Here is a 16,972-nt window from a genome sequence, read left to right as displayed (position 1 = left end):
GACCTTATTAAAGGGCTTGATCAAGAGCCTGAACACCCAGTAGCTCTACACACTGAGGGCTGACCACATGTGTTTCATACAGTTGCCTAGCAGGGGTTCTACTTTGTGGGGGGTTAAGTGCCTTGCTCAATGACAGGAGATGGTACATGGGATCAGAGAGCAGCCTCCCTGTGTCGATACCACACTTTTCTATACGTAAATAGGGATGCCACCAGTTGTTGGTCATGGAAATTTGGTGAAAGTCATGCAATTCCATCTGTCAAAATGTGCATGCTACTACCATTCAAAGGCACTTAAATATTTTCTTGGCCATTCACCCTCTGAATGGCACACATACACAATCCATGTCTCAATTGTCTCAAAACTTAAAAATCCTTATTTCCTCCCTTCATCTACACTGATTGAAGTCGATTTAACAAGTGACATCAATAAGGGATCATAGCTTTCACCTGGTCAGTCAGTCATGGAAAGAGCAGGTGTTCCTAATGTTTTGTTCACTCAGTGTATTAGGGTGTTAATTTCTGATGATTTACTGTACATCATTATATACTTAGTCACTCTACACAGAAAACTATCATTGTACCATTTTGGTGAAGCTAGCTCAGTACTGTGTATGTGTAACGGCTAGCTTAGTTAGCGGTGGTGCGCGCTAAATAGTGTTTCAATCGGTGACGTCACTTGCTCTGAGACCTTGAAGTAGTAGTTCCCCTTGCTCTGCAAGAGCCGCGGCTTTTGGGTAACGATGCTTCGTGGGTGACTGTTGTTGATGTGTGCAGAGGGTCCCTGGTTCGCGCCCGGGTATGGGCGAGGGGAGGGTCTAAAGTTATACTGTTACATATGTTTGACTTATAATAATGGTATTGCCCCCCAGAAATATAACATTTTGTTAACATAACAACATGGCCCTCAGAAAGCATAGCATACTCTAACCCCGACTTGGATCCATCTGTTCAGCCGCACCTCTATATTGAAGACTAATTTCAACAGAAACGTTCATATCCCAATGCTTCACTCCTAATCAGTCTTATCTGGTGCTCTTAGCGGCTCCTGTCAGACGATGCCTTAATGAACACACGTTTTAGATAGGATGTGCTCGCTTCCTTCGCTGTGAAGAGCCGAGATAGCTGTCAGCGTGATTGACAGCTAAGGCAGGCTCGGACAATCTTGCTGTAAATTTGCCATTACAGTCCAACAGAGAGACTCCCTGGATAAACACCATCTCTGAGGGAGGCTTTGGTAGCTTCTCTGACTGGCCTTGGGTAGCTTACACTTGTGTGTGTACACAATTTTACTAACCTCAACCTTATCTCCTCAACCCATTTTCTTACAGTGTCAAGATGTTTGCATGTCCTCCCACCGTGTGTGTGTGATGTTTTTCACTCATATGCCCTGCTCTCTTCCCAGGTGTTGGCTGAGCTGAAGGAGTATGCCACTGAGGTAGACGTTGACTTTGTGCGTAAGGCAGTGAGGGCCATCGGGCGCTGTGCCATCAAAGTGGAGGTTGGAATCTGAGACACCATCATAGACGGACACACAGAGGATCTCTGATCAATGTCTATCTGAACTTCAGATTTTATAGCTGTTCCAAAAAAGTGCCATCCAGTCCTATAAAGTTGTTTGAAGGAGTTTAAACTAGGTACTTTGACCACTGTGAAAAAAACAGTTTTGGGTCAGTGTTGACTCTGTTCCTGTTGTCTCCTTTTTAGCAATCTGCTGAGCGCTGTGTTAGCACCCTGCTAGACCTCATCCAGACCAAGGTCAACTATGTAGTGCAGGAGGCCATCGTGGTCATCAGGGACATCTTCCGCAAATACCCCAACAAGTAGGTGTCCTTTTCCCTCCATCCCCAATAATAATCAATGAAGTTTGAGAATTTTTTCCTCGTTCTTTTCTTTTGTTTTTCAGTAGGGGCTATACTGCCACTGTCTGTGTCTATACAAGACCTTTGTATAGCCCCAGACAGACACTAGTTTATACCCTGACCCTTTATACTTTCTCTCTCTGCTCAGGTATGAAAGCATCATCGCCACGCTGTGTGAGAACCTGGATTCTCTGGACGAGCCGGATGCGCGTGCCGCCATGATCTGGATCGGTCAGGTCCCGCGGAGCGCTCAGGTCGCTGAGAGGAGCGCTCGGTCACCCGGAGCGGAGCGCTCAGGTCGCCCGAGCGAGCTGCTGGAGAGCGCTTCCTGGAGGGCTTCCAGCGGAGCGCTGGTCACCCGGAGCGGAGCGCTCAGCACGCAGCGTCAGTCAGTGTCCCAGAGCGCTGGAGCGCCCGGAGCGGAGCGCTCAGGTCAGTTGTCCCGGAGCGGAGCGCTCAGGTCAGTTGTCCCGGAGCGCTCAGGTCAGTTGTCCCGGAGCGCGCTCAGGTCAGTTGTCCCGGAGCGGAGCGCTCAGGTCAGTTGTCCCGGAGCGGAGCGCTCAGGTCAGTTGTCCCGGAGCGGAGCGCTCAGGTCAGTTGTCCCGGAGCGGAGCGCTCAGGTCAGTTGTCCCGGAGCGGAGCGCTCAGGTCAGTTGTCCCGGAGCGGAGCGCTCAGGTCAGTTGTCCCGGAGCGGAGCGCTCAGGTCAGTTGTCCCGGAGCGGAGCGCTCAGGTCAGTTGTCCCGGAGCGGAGCGCTCAGGTCGGTCCCGAGCGGGAGCGCTCAGGTCGCCCGGAGCGGAGCGCTCAGGTCAGCTGTCCCGGAGGTCGGTCCCGGAGCGCGCTCAGGTCCCGGAGCGGAGCGCTCAGGCCGTTGTCCCGGAGCGGAGCGCTCAGGTCAGCTGTCCCGGAGCGGAGCGCCCGGAGCGGAGCGCTCAGGTCAGTTGTCCCGGAGCGGAGCGCTCAGGTCAGTTGTCCCGGAGCGGAGCGCTCAGGTCAGTTGTCCCGGAGCGGAGCGCTGTCCCGGAGCGGGCGCTCAGGTCAGTGTCCCGGAGCGGAGCGGGGCGCTCAGGTCAGCCCGGAGCGGAGCGCTCAGGTCAGTTGTCCCGGAGCGGACCGCTCAGGTCAGTTGTCCCGGAGCGGACCCCTCAGGTCAGTTGTCCCGGAGCGGAGGTCAGCCCGGAGCGGGGCGCTCAGGTCAGTCCCGGAGCGGGGCGCTCAGGTCAGTCCCGGAGCGGAGGTCGCCCGGAGGTCAGGTCAGTGTCCCGGAGCGGAGCGCCCAGGTCAGTTGTCCCGGAGCGGACCCCTCAGGTCGCCCAGGTCAGTTGTCCCGGAGCGGAGGTCAGGACCGCCCCCTCAGGTCAGTTGTCCCGTTGTCCCGGAGCGGACCGCCCAGGTCAGTTGTCCCAGAGCGGAGCGCCCAAGTCAGTTGTCCCGGAGCGGAGCGCCCAAGTCAGTTGTCCCGGAGCGGAGCGCCCAGGTCAGTTGTCCCAGAGCACTCGAGTCAGTTGTCCCAGAGCGGAGTGCCCAGGTTAGTTGAGGTCAGCAACCCTAGTCCTCTGCCCAATTTCTAATCTACCTCTACCCCCAGGACACTTAATATAAATCTGCTGGTTTCATTTGACAATCTTAATGCCAGATTGCCTGGATGATGCGTTTGGGACTTTTACACCCTGACAGAAATTAAACTAGGGCAAAGACTGGATTGGATATGGTTATAGCTCCACTTTGCCCTTGTCTGTAATTTCTGCTATATTGCTTTCATTAAAGTCAGCCTTTCATATCTACTACACATGTGCCTTAGGGATAGGTGCTAGGAGTTGATTTGGTCCGGCCCTAACAGTAATAACCTTTATTATCTGGGTTTGGCAGCCACTTTCACTATTTGAGCAGGTATGAGGTTGGGTCAGACCATTCACAGCCTTGGGGGTGTGTTGTTTCAGGTCCAGCTCACTCTTCTCACAGCCATCGTCAAGCTTTTCCTCAAGAAGCCCTCTGAGACTCAGGAGCTGGTGCAGCAGGTCCTCAGTCTGGCCACACAGGTGAGACACACACATACACACACCAACACGTCTCCCTCTTTTTTTTCAAACTGTCCCAAACTTAAACTCATCAATATCTATTTTCAACTGTGATTCTTCTCCCTTGTGTCCTCCTAGGACTCCGACAACCCTGATCTGCGTGACAGGGGTTACATCTACTGGCGCCTGCTGTCCACCGATCCGGTAACGGCCAAGGAGGTGGTCTTGTCCGAAAAGCCCCTGATCTCGGAGGAGACAGACCTGATTGAGCCCACCCTGCTGGACGAGCTCATTTGCCACATTGGCTCCCTAGCCTCCGTCTACCACAAGCCCCCCAATGCCTTCGTGGAGGGCAGCCATGGCATCCATCGCAAGCACCTGCCCATCCAGCACGGCAGGTGAGACACAGTTACCAGGAAGTTACTCAGTTACCAAAGTCCCAGAAGACACACTCACCTAACCCCCAAACAACACGTCCCTCACCGTCTAGCACAACACATAGGCAATCATTGCTTACAAACAAATACCAAGATCTGCTCCCCCATATAACTTAAATAAAATATTAATTAAATACTGTATATCTGTGCCTGCCTCTCAGCATTGACACAGGCGAGAGCCCTGTGAGCGCAGGGCCAGTGGTCCCTATTGAACAGGCCCAGTCAGTCATCCCTTCCCAGGGAGACCTGCTGGGAGACCTGCTCAACCTGGACCTGGGTCCCCCCGTCAATGTGCCCCAGGTCTCCTCCATGCAGATGGGCGCTGTCGACTTGCTGGGCGGAGGCCTCGACAGCCTGGTGAGTGAGAGATACACACACAACATACTCACGTAAAGGTTTATTTATCTCTGCTGGGATGGTTGGATTGTACATGTAGTCCATGAGGGATCAATAGGACAGCATTCTTCCTGATTGATGTTTTATTGTGCCATGAACAATGTGGAGAGTATGTCTCCTTTTAGCGTGGCTGTCAGTGTGCGTTCCCCGGTCTGAGTTGAGCTGATGTAGGGGCTTCTGGCTGACACAGCGAGGGTGGTGTATGCTGAGCTGTGGCCATAGATATCCACTATATCAGTGAGAAGCTGGTCTCCCTGTCCCTGATTGATCTGCCAGACGCTGGTACAGAGAGGCAGACAGGGCAGGGGCGTCACGATGCAGCGTCACACTGATATCTCAATACAGCCGAGAGACACGAGGCGGAGGCTTGGCACGCCATGGTGGTACTGGCACGCACACAGCAAACCAAAGTTTGGTCCAAATGGTACAGGATAGTAGCATCTTGTCAGTTGCTAATATTACTGCACTGTCAAGATTGTTTTGGGCTTTATACAGATTACTTGTTTTGGGTGACAAGATGGTGCCTATTATTTAACATATCAGTTTTACTAAACGTCCTACTTAGCCAGCTATAAAAAGCAAATTTCCATCCATGGTGTAACAATGTGATAATGATTTGAGTGTGGTTTGGCATGCAGGTCTTGTTTTGGGACTGCTCTGGAACGAGCAGCTGCTTTTTAGGAAGCTTTATTAATGTCTTGTGTTTTATGAAAACTTCCTCCTCTTGACAAAGTCATTATAGCTTTTTAATGATATTAGCTGGTGATTGTGTTCCCTAGCCTGAAGGGACAGCAGCAGCGGTTGTTCTACTCTACGGATAGGAAAGAAATGGTGTCAGACCGTCTACAGTCGTGGCCAAAAGTTTTGAGAATGACACATATTAATTTCCACAAAGTTTGCTGCTTCAGTGTTTTTAGATATTTTTGTCAGATGTTACTATGGAATACTGAAGTATAATTACAAGCATTTCATAAGTGTCAAAGGCTTTAATTGACAATTACATGAAGTTGATGCAAAGAGTCAATATTTGCAGTGTTGACCCTTCTTTTTCAAGACCTCTGCAATCCGCCCTGGCATGCTGTCAATTAACTTCTGGGCCACATCCTGACTGATAGCAGCCCATTCTTGCATAATCAATGCTTGGAATTTGTCAGAATTTGTGGGGTTTTGTTTGTCCACCTGCCTCTTGAGGATTGACCACAAGTTCTCAATGGGTCTGGGGAGATTCCTGGCCATGGACCCAAAATATCAATGTTTTGTTCCCCGAGCCACTTAGTTATCACTTTTGCCTAATGGCAAGGTGCTCCATCATGCTGGAAAATGCATTGTTCGTCACCAAACTGTTCCTGGATGTTTGGGAGAAGTTGCTCTCAGAGGATGTGTTGGTACCATTCTTTTTTCATGGCTGTGTTCTTAGGCAAAATTGTGAGTGAGCCCACTCCCTTGGCTGAGAAGCAACCCCACACATGAATGGTCTCAGGATGCTTTACTGTTGGCATGATACAGGACTGATGGTAGCGCTCACCTTGTCTTCTCTGGACAAGCTTTTTTCCGGATGCCCCAAACAATCGGAAAGGGGATTCACCAGAGAAAATGACTTTACCCCAGTCCTCAGCAGTCCAATCCCTGTACCTTTTGCAGAATATCAGTCTGTCCCTGATGTTTTTCCTGGAGAGAAGTGGCTTCTTTGCTGCCCTTCTTGACACCAGGCCACCCTCAAAAAGTCTTTGCCTCACTGTGCGTGCAGATGCACTCTCACCTGCCTGCTGCCATTCCTGAGCAAGCTCTGTACTGGTGGTGCCCCGGTCCCGCAGCTGAATCATCTTTAGGAGACGGTCCTGGCGCTTGTTGGATTTTCTTGGGCACCCTGAAGCCTTCTTCACAACAATTGAACCGCTCTCCTTGAAGTTCTTGATGATCCGATAAATGGCTGATTGAGGTGCAATCTTACTGGCAGCAATATCCTTGCCTGTGAAGCCCTTTTTGTGCAAAGCAATGATGACGGCACATGTTTCCGTGCAGGTAACCATGGTTGACAGAGGAAGAACAATAATTCCAAGCACCACCCTCCTTTTGAAGCTTCCAATCTGTTATTTGAACTCAATCAGCATGACAGAGTGATCTCCCGCCTTGTCCTCATCAACACTCACACCTGTGTTAACGAGAGAATCACTGACATGTCAGCTGGTCATTTGTGGCAGGGCTGAAATTCAGTGGAAATTGTTTTTCTGGGATTCAGTTCATTTGCATGGCAAAGAGGGACTTTGCAATTAATTGCATTTCATCTGATCACTCTTCATAACATTCTGGAGTATATGCAAATTGCCATCATACAAACTGAGGCAGCAGACTTTGTGAAAATGTATATTTGTGTCATTCTCAAATTTTTTGGCCACGACTGTACATACAAAATAGTGTTGTAGCTTGTAGTGTTGTAGCCACCAAAATGTTGTTAAGAAAGGAAACACCATGTATTAATTTAACCATTTATTAGAAAGTAAATGACAATACATTAGGTATTGGCATTTGTCTCTGCAGCAGCTTAAGGGTAGCTCATTGCCATAGCAATTAGGGGTGTGAATGATTAAACTAAATTAGAATGTTTAACGTTAATAAAAAATCCCTTACCAAACAACTTTTTTTTCACAAAATTAAAATCACACTACCACTAACAGGTCCAGATCATTATCATAAATGGAAACATCTAAATTAAACAAATACCTAATGCAACAGTGCTGTAACGTTAGTAGATATGCATCTTTCAAATGATTTGCCATGAATATTAAGCGCTCTGCACATCATTGTGATTAAGTTTGAAAAATGACAGAGAAAGGCAAGCAACAGCAGCGAACAGCCTGCTCTTCCACGAGTCAGTACAGTATAATTGAGTCTGCTAAGCTGCTGCGCTGTGCTTCTAGCAGACCCAACATTACAATGTAACGATTGGTGCTTTGGAAATATGCTGAAGTACGAACTGACTGCTGGGAACATGTCTACAACTTCAACAGCAAGCTGTCAAATTATTGTAAATAATTGACAAGCTACACTCTGTTTATCAGTGCAGTGACGAACATCCTTACATGTCATGCTGACCTCACCGCTCGCATCATGTACGTGAGCGTTACAAAATAAATGTACACATACATGTTATTCATTCATTGCACCTACATTGCTCGCACGCATCAACGAGCACCTGCGTAGCCAGGTGCTAAAATAGAACTTGGTTCTATTTGTGACGCTTGACACGCTGCAATCCTGTCTTTCCCATCTCCTCATTGGTTTTTAGGAGCATATACCCATGTGGGTGATTGAAAGATGAACTGAGGTCCACACTCCAATCCAGTTGGTGGTGGTAATGCACCTTAAAGTTGGTTGCCAACCGCCATATTAAGTCCGAAGAAGAAGAAGCCGGAAGGAGGAGAGATTACTGGAAACTAACTCGATTACCCTTTTATATGTGTATTCATTGTCAGAGTAGAGGACCTTGTGCATTTCATGTCAAATAACAACCCAATGATTATATCCCAGGACAAATTAGCTATTATCTCTGTGTTTCAGTGAAGATCGTTAGAAGCAGGCAGGGTACAACAAGCTAAATCAGCTGATGAAATCACCGGCGGCCATTATACTTGCACATAGTGTGTGCAGGACTAGAGAGACGTTTTCGCTTTCTCAGAGTATGTGTCTCTGCCCAGTGCCTGTGTTTCATAGCGATTGAGTCATGCACAAGATGGATGGATTTAGAATGCAGTTGGGACATCGAGGGTGCATTGTCTCAATACTTATTTTGGCCAAACCACTTGCGGACTCAAGTGATCACTATTGAACACAACAGCAAGTGGCCACTCGATAAAGGGCTTAGGGGCCAAGTGTTGAGATTCAGCCTATGACTGCTGTATATAGAACTTCATTAACCCCCTTGCGGTTATACGCAATAGGACCACCATACGCAATAGGACCACCATACGCAATAGGACCACCATACGCAATAGGACCACCATACGCAATCGGATCACCATACGCAATCGGATCACCATAAGCAATAGGATCACCATACGCAATAGGATCACCATACGCAATAGGACCATTTTATGCATTGTGAATTCACATGGAATTGTATGTATTTATCATTTTAATGATCACCCACAGGAGAGAGTAGGTTCAGAAGGGGATGGGTGAATTGGCACTGAGGTGGGAAGTCCCTGCTCTGGATGTTAATTTGTTAGCTGACATTTTCAAGAGACTACACCTTCGATTGAGATAAAACAATGTGTAAGCTCAACCATGAGGAATCATATTGTCCTAGATACACCACCTCACTCCAAAACCTTTTCCAAAGATCGGCACATTTGTTAATTGGCATTATCCAGGCCAGGGTAACTGTAGTTGGGCGGGGAGTTCAGCGTAGCGAATTAGGGGTTGCGTCTTGCCTGCCGCATAGAGCGGGGCCTCATCGTGATAAGTGATTATTCCGGCTGTCTCGCTGTGTTCCTTATACGTCTTGGGTGGCGCTCTCAGATTATAAAGGGTTTCCAATTAAATCTTAATTGGACAGTCATTAAAACTGCAGTGACTCCATTCCAAGTTGGAGAGTCCAATCTGGGACATATTACCGCTGTGCTGCTACACAATGTTTAAACCACTCTGCTGAGCAATTACAGTGGGGAGTGAAAGCTACTCTCTTGCCTCTGATCAGCCATTCTGCAGACCTGTAAGCCAATTCGGCCAATTAATGGAATCAATATGGGTTTTTAATGAAAGGCAAAGAGCCCTGAACTGAAACAGCCCTCAGTAGTTAGTTTAGCACTGATAACGTCCAAGGGCTCTCTTCTCGCAGTCAGAGCTTGGGTTTAAATACTTCTATAAAGAATATTGTGGCTCCAGATTGAACACAGAGCAATAATAGTTTTATTTGCTATATACAGTGCCTTGCGAAAGTATTCGGCCCCCTTGAACTTTGCGACCTTTTGCCACATTTCAGGCTTCAAACATAAAGATATAAAACTGTATTTTTTTGTGAAGAATCAACAACAAGTGGGACACAATCATGAAGTGGAACGACATTTATTGGATATTTCAAACTTTTTTAACAAATCAAAAACTGAAAAATTGGCCGTGCAAAATTATTCAGCCCCCTTAAGTTAATACTTTGTAGCGCCACCTTTTGCTGCGATTACAGCTGTAAGTCGCTTGGGGTATGTCTCTATCAGTTTTGCACATCGAGAGAAATTTTTCCCATTCCTCCTTGCAAAACAGCTCGAGCTCAGTGAGGTTGGATGGAGAGCATTTGTGAACAGCAGTTTTCAGTTATTTCCACAGATTCTCGATTGGATTCAGGTCTGGACTTTGACTTGGCCATTCTAACACCTGGATATGTTTATTTTTGAACCATTCCATTGTAGATTTTGCTTTATGTTTTGGATCATTGTCTTGTTGGAAGACAAATCTCCGTCCCAGTCTCAGGTTTTTTGCAGACTCCAGCAGGTTTTCTTCCAGAATGGTCCTGTATTTGGCTCCATCCATCTTCCCATCAATTTTAACCATCTTCCCTGTCCCTGCTGAAGAAAAGCAGGCCCAAACCATGATGCTGCCACCACCATGTTTGACAGTGGGGATGGTGTGTTCAGGGTGATGAGCTGTGTTGCTTTTACACTAAACATAACGTTTTGCATTGTTGCCAAAAAGTTCAATTTTGGTTTCATCTGACCAGAGCACCTTCTTCCACATGTTTGGTGTGTCTCCCAGGTGGCTTGTGGCAAACTTTAAACAACACCTTTTATGGATATCTTTAAGAAATGTCTTTCTTCTTGCCACTCTTCCATAAAGGCCAGATTTGTGCAATATACGACTGATTGTTGTCCTATGGACAGAGTCTCCCACCTCAGCTGTAGATCTCTGCAGTTCATCCAGAGTGATCATGGGCCTCTTGGCTGCATCTCTGATCAGTCTTCTCCTTGTATGAGCTGAAAGTTTAGAGCGACGGCCAGGTCTTGGTAGATTTGCAGTGGTCTGATACTCCTTCCATTTCAATATTATCGCTTGCACAGTGCTCCTTGGGATGTTTAAAGCTTGGGAAATCTTTTTGTATCCAAATCCGGCTTTAAACTTCTTCACAACAGTATCTCGGACCTGCCTGGTCTGTTCCTTGTTCTTCATGATGCTCTCTGCGCTTTTAACGGACCTCTGAGACTATCACAGTGCAGGTGCATTTATACGGAGACTTGATTACACACAGGTGGATTGTATTTATCATCATTAGTCATTTAGGTCAACATTGGATCATTCAGAGATCCTCACTGAACTTCTGGAGAGAGTTTGCTGCACTGAAAGTAAAGGGGCTGAATAATTTTGCACGCCCAATTTTTCAGTTTTTGATTTGTTACAAAAGTTTGAAATATCCAATAAATGTCGTTCCACTTCATGATTGTGTCCCACTTGTTGTTGATTCTTCGTAAAAAAATACAGTTTTATATCTTTATGTTTGAAGCCTGAAATGTGGCAAAAGGTCGCAAAGTTCAAGGGGGCCGAATACTATCGCAAAGGCACTGTATTTGTAAAATAGAAAATAAAAAAGCAGGCCTAAGCTTAATGTGGGGCGATTAGGGATGTAACAATTCACCGATATGATTGGTCCCTGTTCAAATGTTTAAGATATGAGTGCATCGGTCCGCGGGACCCCAAACAGATCCAAATGTAGCATGCTTCGGACACAAAATCTTTTCAAACGTTATGAATGCCGGTTCACACATTTTTCTTGCTCAAATGACTCTTGCTCTACCTTCTGAAAATACCTTATCTTTTGTGACAACTGTGTCCTCTCCTTCAGTGTCGAACTAAGCATGTATTTGTGTTGCCAGTCATTGATCTACAAGTCATTTTGCATGCCAAACAACCCCAGGCAATATCAGTAGCCTAGTCAAGCTTTGCATGCTGACCAACGAGAGTAGGCCTATTCCTGATCTGGCACATCTGCGTATCACCTTCAGCATTCAAATGTTTGTAAAATGGCTTGCTCTTTATTAGTTGAGTGACAACCAATGTATTTTGCTAGGTTATTTTTAATCAAATGCACTGTTGAAAATGGTGTTTTACCGGAATAAAAGTAGCACCGGAGACAACTCTCATCTGGCTATACATGCTGACTGGGGCTTGCATTAGATTTTATTTTGATTGTTCAGGTTCACCATCAGCAATAGTTTTGGTAGTTTTGCTTGTAACAATCAGTATATACAGTACAGTGCCTTCAGAAAGTATTTACACCCCTTGACCTTTTCCACATTTTCCAAAGTTCCAAAGTTACAAATTTAATTGTCATTTTTTGGTCAACAATCTACATAAAATACTCTAATGCCAAAGTGGAAGAAAAAAAATGTATTAATGAAACATTAAACGCATACACTACCGTTCAAAACTTTAGAGTCACTTATTAATTTCCTTATTTTTAAAGAAAAGCACATTTTCTGTCCATTAAAATAACATCAAATTGATCATAAATACAGTGTAGACATTGTTAATGTTGTAAATGACTATTGTAGCTGGAAACGGCAGTATCTACATAGGCATACATACAGTGGGGCAAAAAAGTATTTAGTCAGCCACCAATTGTGCAAGTTCTCCCACTTAAAAAGATGAGAGAGGCCTATGACAGACAAAATTAGAAAATAAAATCCAGAAAATCACATTGTATGATTTTTTAATGAATTTATTTGCAAATTATGGTGGAAAATGAGTTTTTGGTCAATAACAAAAGTTTATCTCAATACTTTGTTATATACCCTTTGTTGGCAGTGACAGAGGTCAAACGTTTTCTGTAAGTCTTCACAAGGTTTTCACACACTGTTGCTGGTATTTTGGCCCATTCCTCCATGCAGATCTCCTCTAGAGCAGTGATGTTTTGGGGCTGCAACACAGACTTTCAACTCCCTCCAAAGATTTTCTATGGGGTTGAGATCTGGAGACTGGTTAGGCCACTCCAGGACCTTGAAATGCTTCTTACAAAGCCACTCCTTCGTTGCCCGGGCGGTGTGTTTGGGATCATTGTCATTCTGAAAGACCCAGCCACGTTTCATCTTCAATGCCCTTGCTAATGGAAGGAGGTTTTCACTCAAAATCTCACGATACATGGCCCCATTCATTCTTTCCTTTACACGGATCAGTCGTCCTGGTCCCTTTGCAGAAAAACAGCCCCAAAGCATGATATTTCCACCCCCATGCTTCACAGTAGGTATGGTGTTCTTTGGATGCAACTCAGCATTCTTTGTCCTCCAAACACGACGAGTTGAGTTTTTACCAAAAAGTTCTATTTTGGTTTCATCTGACCATATGACATTCTCCCAATCTTCTTCTGGATCATCCAAATGCTCTCTAGCAAACTTCAGACGGGCCTGGACATGTACTGGCTTAAGCAGGGGGACACGTCTGGCACTGCAGGATTTGAGTCCCTGGCAGCGTAGTGTGTGTTACAGATGGTAGGCTTTGTTACTTTGGTCCCAGCTCTCTGCAGGTCATTCACTAGGTCCCCCCGTGTGGTTCTGTTTTCTCACCGTTCTTGGAATCATTTTGACCCCACGGGTGAGATCTTGCGTGGAGCCCCAGATCGAGGGAGATTATCAGTGGTCTTGTATGACTTCCATTTCCTAATAATTGCTCCCACAGTTGATTTCTTCAAACCAAGCTGCTTACCTATTGCAGATTCAGTCTTCCCAGCCTGGTGCAGGTCTATAATTTTGTTTCTGGTGTCCCTTGACAGCTCTTTGGTCTTGGCCATAGTGGAGTTTGGAGTGTGACTGTTTGAGGTTGTGGACAGGTGTCTTTTATACCGATAACAAGTTCAAACAGGTGCCATTAATACAGGTAACGAGTGGAGGACAGAGGAGCCTCTTAAAGAAGAAGTTACAGGTCTGTGAGGGCCAGAAATCTTGCTTGTTTGTAGGTGACCAAATACTTATTTTCCACCATAATTTGAAAATAAATTCATTAAAAATCCTACAATGTGATTTTCTGGATTTTTGTTCCTCATTTTGTCTGTCATAGTTGAAGTGTACCTATGATGAAAATTACAGGCCTCTCTCATCTTTTTAAGTGGGAGAACTTGGTGGCTGCCACCACAATTGGTGGCTGACTAAATACTTTTTTGCCCCACTGTAGGTGTACAGAGGCCCATTATCAGCAACCATCACTCTTGTGTTCCAATGGCACGTTGTGTTAGCTAATCCAAGTTAAATTTAAAGGGCTAATTGATCATTAGAAAACCCTTTTGCAATTATTTTAGCAATAAAACTGGCCTTCTTTAGACTAGTTGAGTATCTGGAGCATCAGCATTTGTGGGTTCGATTACAGGCTCTGACAAGTTAGTTGTTGATCATTAATAGACAGCCATTTTCAACCCTTGCCATAGACTTTCAAGCTGATTTAAGTCAGAATTACTCAGTAACATTCAATGTCATCTTGGTAAGCAACTACAGTGTATATTTGCCCTTGTATTTTAAGTTATTGTTCTGCTGAAAGGTGAATTCCTCTCCCAGTGTCTGTTGGAAAGCAGACTGAACCAGGTTTTCCTCTAGGGTTTTGCCTGTGCTTAGCTTTATTCCATTTATTTTTATCCTAAAAACACTCCCTAGTCCTTGCCGATGACAAGCAAACCCATAACATGCAGCCACCACCATTCTTAGTACTCAGTGATGCGTTGTGTTGGATTTTCCCAGAACATAGCGCTTTGTATTCAGGACAAAAAGTTAATTCCTTTGCTACATTTTTTGCAGTATTACTTTAGTGCCTTATTGCAGACATAATGCGTGTTTTTGAATATTTTTTTATTGTGTACAGGCTTACTACTTTTCACTCTGTCATTTATGTTCGTATTGTAGAGTAACTACAATGATGTTGCTCCACCCTAAGTTCTCCTATCACAATCATTAATCTGTTTTAAAATTCCTCTCTAGCAAGTGATTTAGGAACGGCTCCTGTATCTTTGTAGTGACTGAATGTATTGATACACCATCCAAAGTGTAAAATTAATAACTACATCATGCTCAAAGAGTTAGGCACATTTTTACTTCTGAACGTATTTAGGCTTGCCATAACAAAAGGTTTAAATACTTATTGACTCAATACATTTTAGCTTTAAATGGTTTATTAATTTGTAAACATTTCAAAAAATAGAATTCCACTTTGACATTATGGGGTATTGTGTGTAAATGAGTTAGACCAAATCTAAATGTAATCCATTTTAAATTCAGCCTGTAACAAAAAAAATGTGGGAAAAGTCAAGGGGTGTGAATACTTTCTGAAGTCATCTTTAGGGTAAAGTTGACCATTTCATAACGAGGACAACAATAACTTTTTTTGCTAACAGTACTGTATGTTCAAAGTGAAAGTAAGAGCTCACTGCAAGTCCATAAAAACTCTAAAACATTAGATTTCAACCCTGTCTCATATTATATTTTAAAAAGATAATGATACATTACTAGCTCTCACACACTTTATCTACAAAAATTACATTAATTAGTGGGTGGGGGATGGTGATTTCAAATTAAGTGTGTGGGGGGGACAAAAGGCAAACATTTATTTAGAATGGAAAATGAATGTGTCAATGCAACAAATGTTAGTCGAACCGAACCGCATTGCAGCGATTCTTTCCGCTAATCAAACCAAATCGCATCAAATTGTTTCAAGCTAAACGTATACTCCCCCCAGGCGATTCTGCAGGTGAAGAAGCCGGATATGTAGGTCCTGGGCTGGCGTAGTTACACGTGGTCTGCAGTTGTGAGGCTGGTTGGACGTTCTGCCAAATTCTCTAAAAGGAAGTTGGAGGCGGCTTATGGTAGAGAAATAAAAAATGTCATTCTCTGGCAACAGCTCTGTTGGACATTCCTGTAGTCAGAAAGACAAAACTGTAGCCTTTTATTGTCCCCAGTGCAAAGTGCACCTGTGTAATGATCATGCTGTTTAATCAGCTTCTTTATGCCACACCTGTCAGGTGGATGGATTATCTTGGCAAAAGAGAAATGCTCACTAACAAGTAAACAATTTTGTGCAAAAAGTTTGAGAGAAATAAGCTTTTTGTGCGTATGAAACATTTCTGGGATCTTTTATTTCGCCTCATGAAAAATGGGAGTATCAAATACAACTTGCACTACTTCACCTGCAATCAAAATATATTATTCATGTCTGTCAAGTGTCTACTCTGAATTCCCATATGGGCTTGTTCCTCAAAATACACAGTTTTTGAATCACCAGCAAAATGCTGTGCAATGTCAAATGAGTCTTTCATTTCGACACATCGTTTTCCCTGTGTATTTACTACCCGGTTGTCATCTGCACATTCTGTCGCAGCAAAAGCAATACTTTCTCCCTCCGAAACTGGGAGAGTGAGTAAGATTCCAATATTCTGAAGTAATTGTATTTAAGAGCGGCTGGGCACTCCTGGGAATGGCAGGCTGCTCTCATTGGGGAAGTAGAATGGTATCAGGGAACTGCCTAGAATCCTGTTCACTACAATTTCCCCTTACACGGAATGACATATTCCCTCTAAGAGGTCCTAAACTCAGGAGGACCTCCTTTGGGAGTGACTTGAGTCATCATGGCTTTAGACATTTCTACTTGGACCCTTGAGGAAGCTAACCAATGAAATCATCATGGGCCAGATGTAAACAAATGGAGAGAAATTAGGATAGGCATGTCCTATACGAGAGCTGGGTTTCATGGTAACTCATGAAGAACCACAAACCCCGGCCTTTATCGTATTCATCAGGTGGAGATTGTATCCTTTCCCTACACCTCCAGTAACAGCCCTAGATCACTACCCTCTACACCAGATAACTAGCCTGTTCATGCTCATGTCATTCTGTTTTACAGCTTTCTGGGCCACTGTAAAAGGAACTCTGACAGTGGATTTAACATACAGTTGAAGTCTGAAGTTTACATACACTTAGGGTGGAGTCATTGAAACTCATTTTTCAACCACTCCACAAATTTCTTGTTAATAAACTATAGTTTTGGCAAATCGTTTGGTCATTTTTCCAACAATTGTTTACAGACAGATTATGTCAATTATAATTCACTGTATCACAATTCCAATGGGTCGAAGGTTTACATACACTAAGTTGACAGTGCCTTTTAAACAGCTTGGAAAATTCCAGAAAATGATATCATGGCTTTAGAAGCTTCTGATAGGCTAATTGACATCATTTAAGTCAATTGGATGTGTACCTGTGGATGTATTTCAAGGCCTACCTTCAAACTCAGTGCCTCTGCTTGAC

At 44.6% G+C, this 16,972-nt stretch overlaps 1 protein-coding gene across 1 annotated transcript in view; it reads left to right on the top strand.

The window, feature by feature from the left end:
- Positions 1-16,972, top strand: part of ap2b1 (adaptor related protein complex 2 subunit beta 1) — an 85,698-nt gene that overhangs the window by 13,092 nt on the left and 55,634 nt on the right. The window contains exons 9-14 of the mRNA XM_042308979.1: positions 1,405-1,500; positions 1,707-1,822; positions 2,010-2,184; positions 3,769-3,900; positions 4,018-4,277; positions 4,478-4,673. Of these exons, the coding sequence (XP_042164913.1) occupies positions 1,405-1,500; positions 1,707-1,822; positions 2,010-2,184; positions 3,769-3,900; positions 4,018-4,277; positions 4,478-4,673 (975 nt within the window). The remainder of the gene's footprint in view (positions 1-1,404; positions 1,501-1,706; positions 1,823-2,009; positions 2,185-3,768; positions 3,901-4,017; positions 4,278-4,477; positions 4,674-16,972) is intronic.

Source organism: Oncorhynchus tshawytscha, linkage group LG30 (genome assembly GCF_018296145.1).
Source record: "Oncorhynchus tshawytscha isolate Ot180627B linkage group LG30, Otsh_v2.0, whole genome shotgun sequence".
NCBI classification, from domain to species: Eukaryota; Metazoa; Chordata; class Actinopteri; order Salmoniformes; family Salmonidae; genus Oncorhynchus; species Oncorhynchus tshawytscha.
The sequence above is the reverse complement of the archived record's forward strand: the minus strand, read 5'-3'. Positions and strand labels throughout refer to the sequence as shown.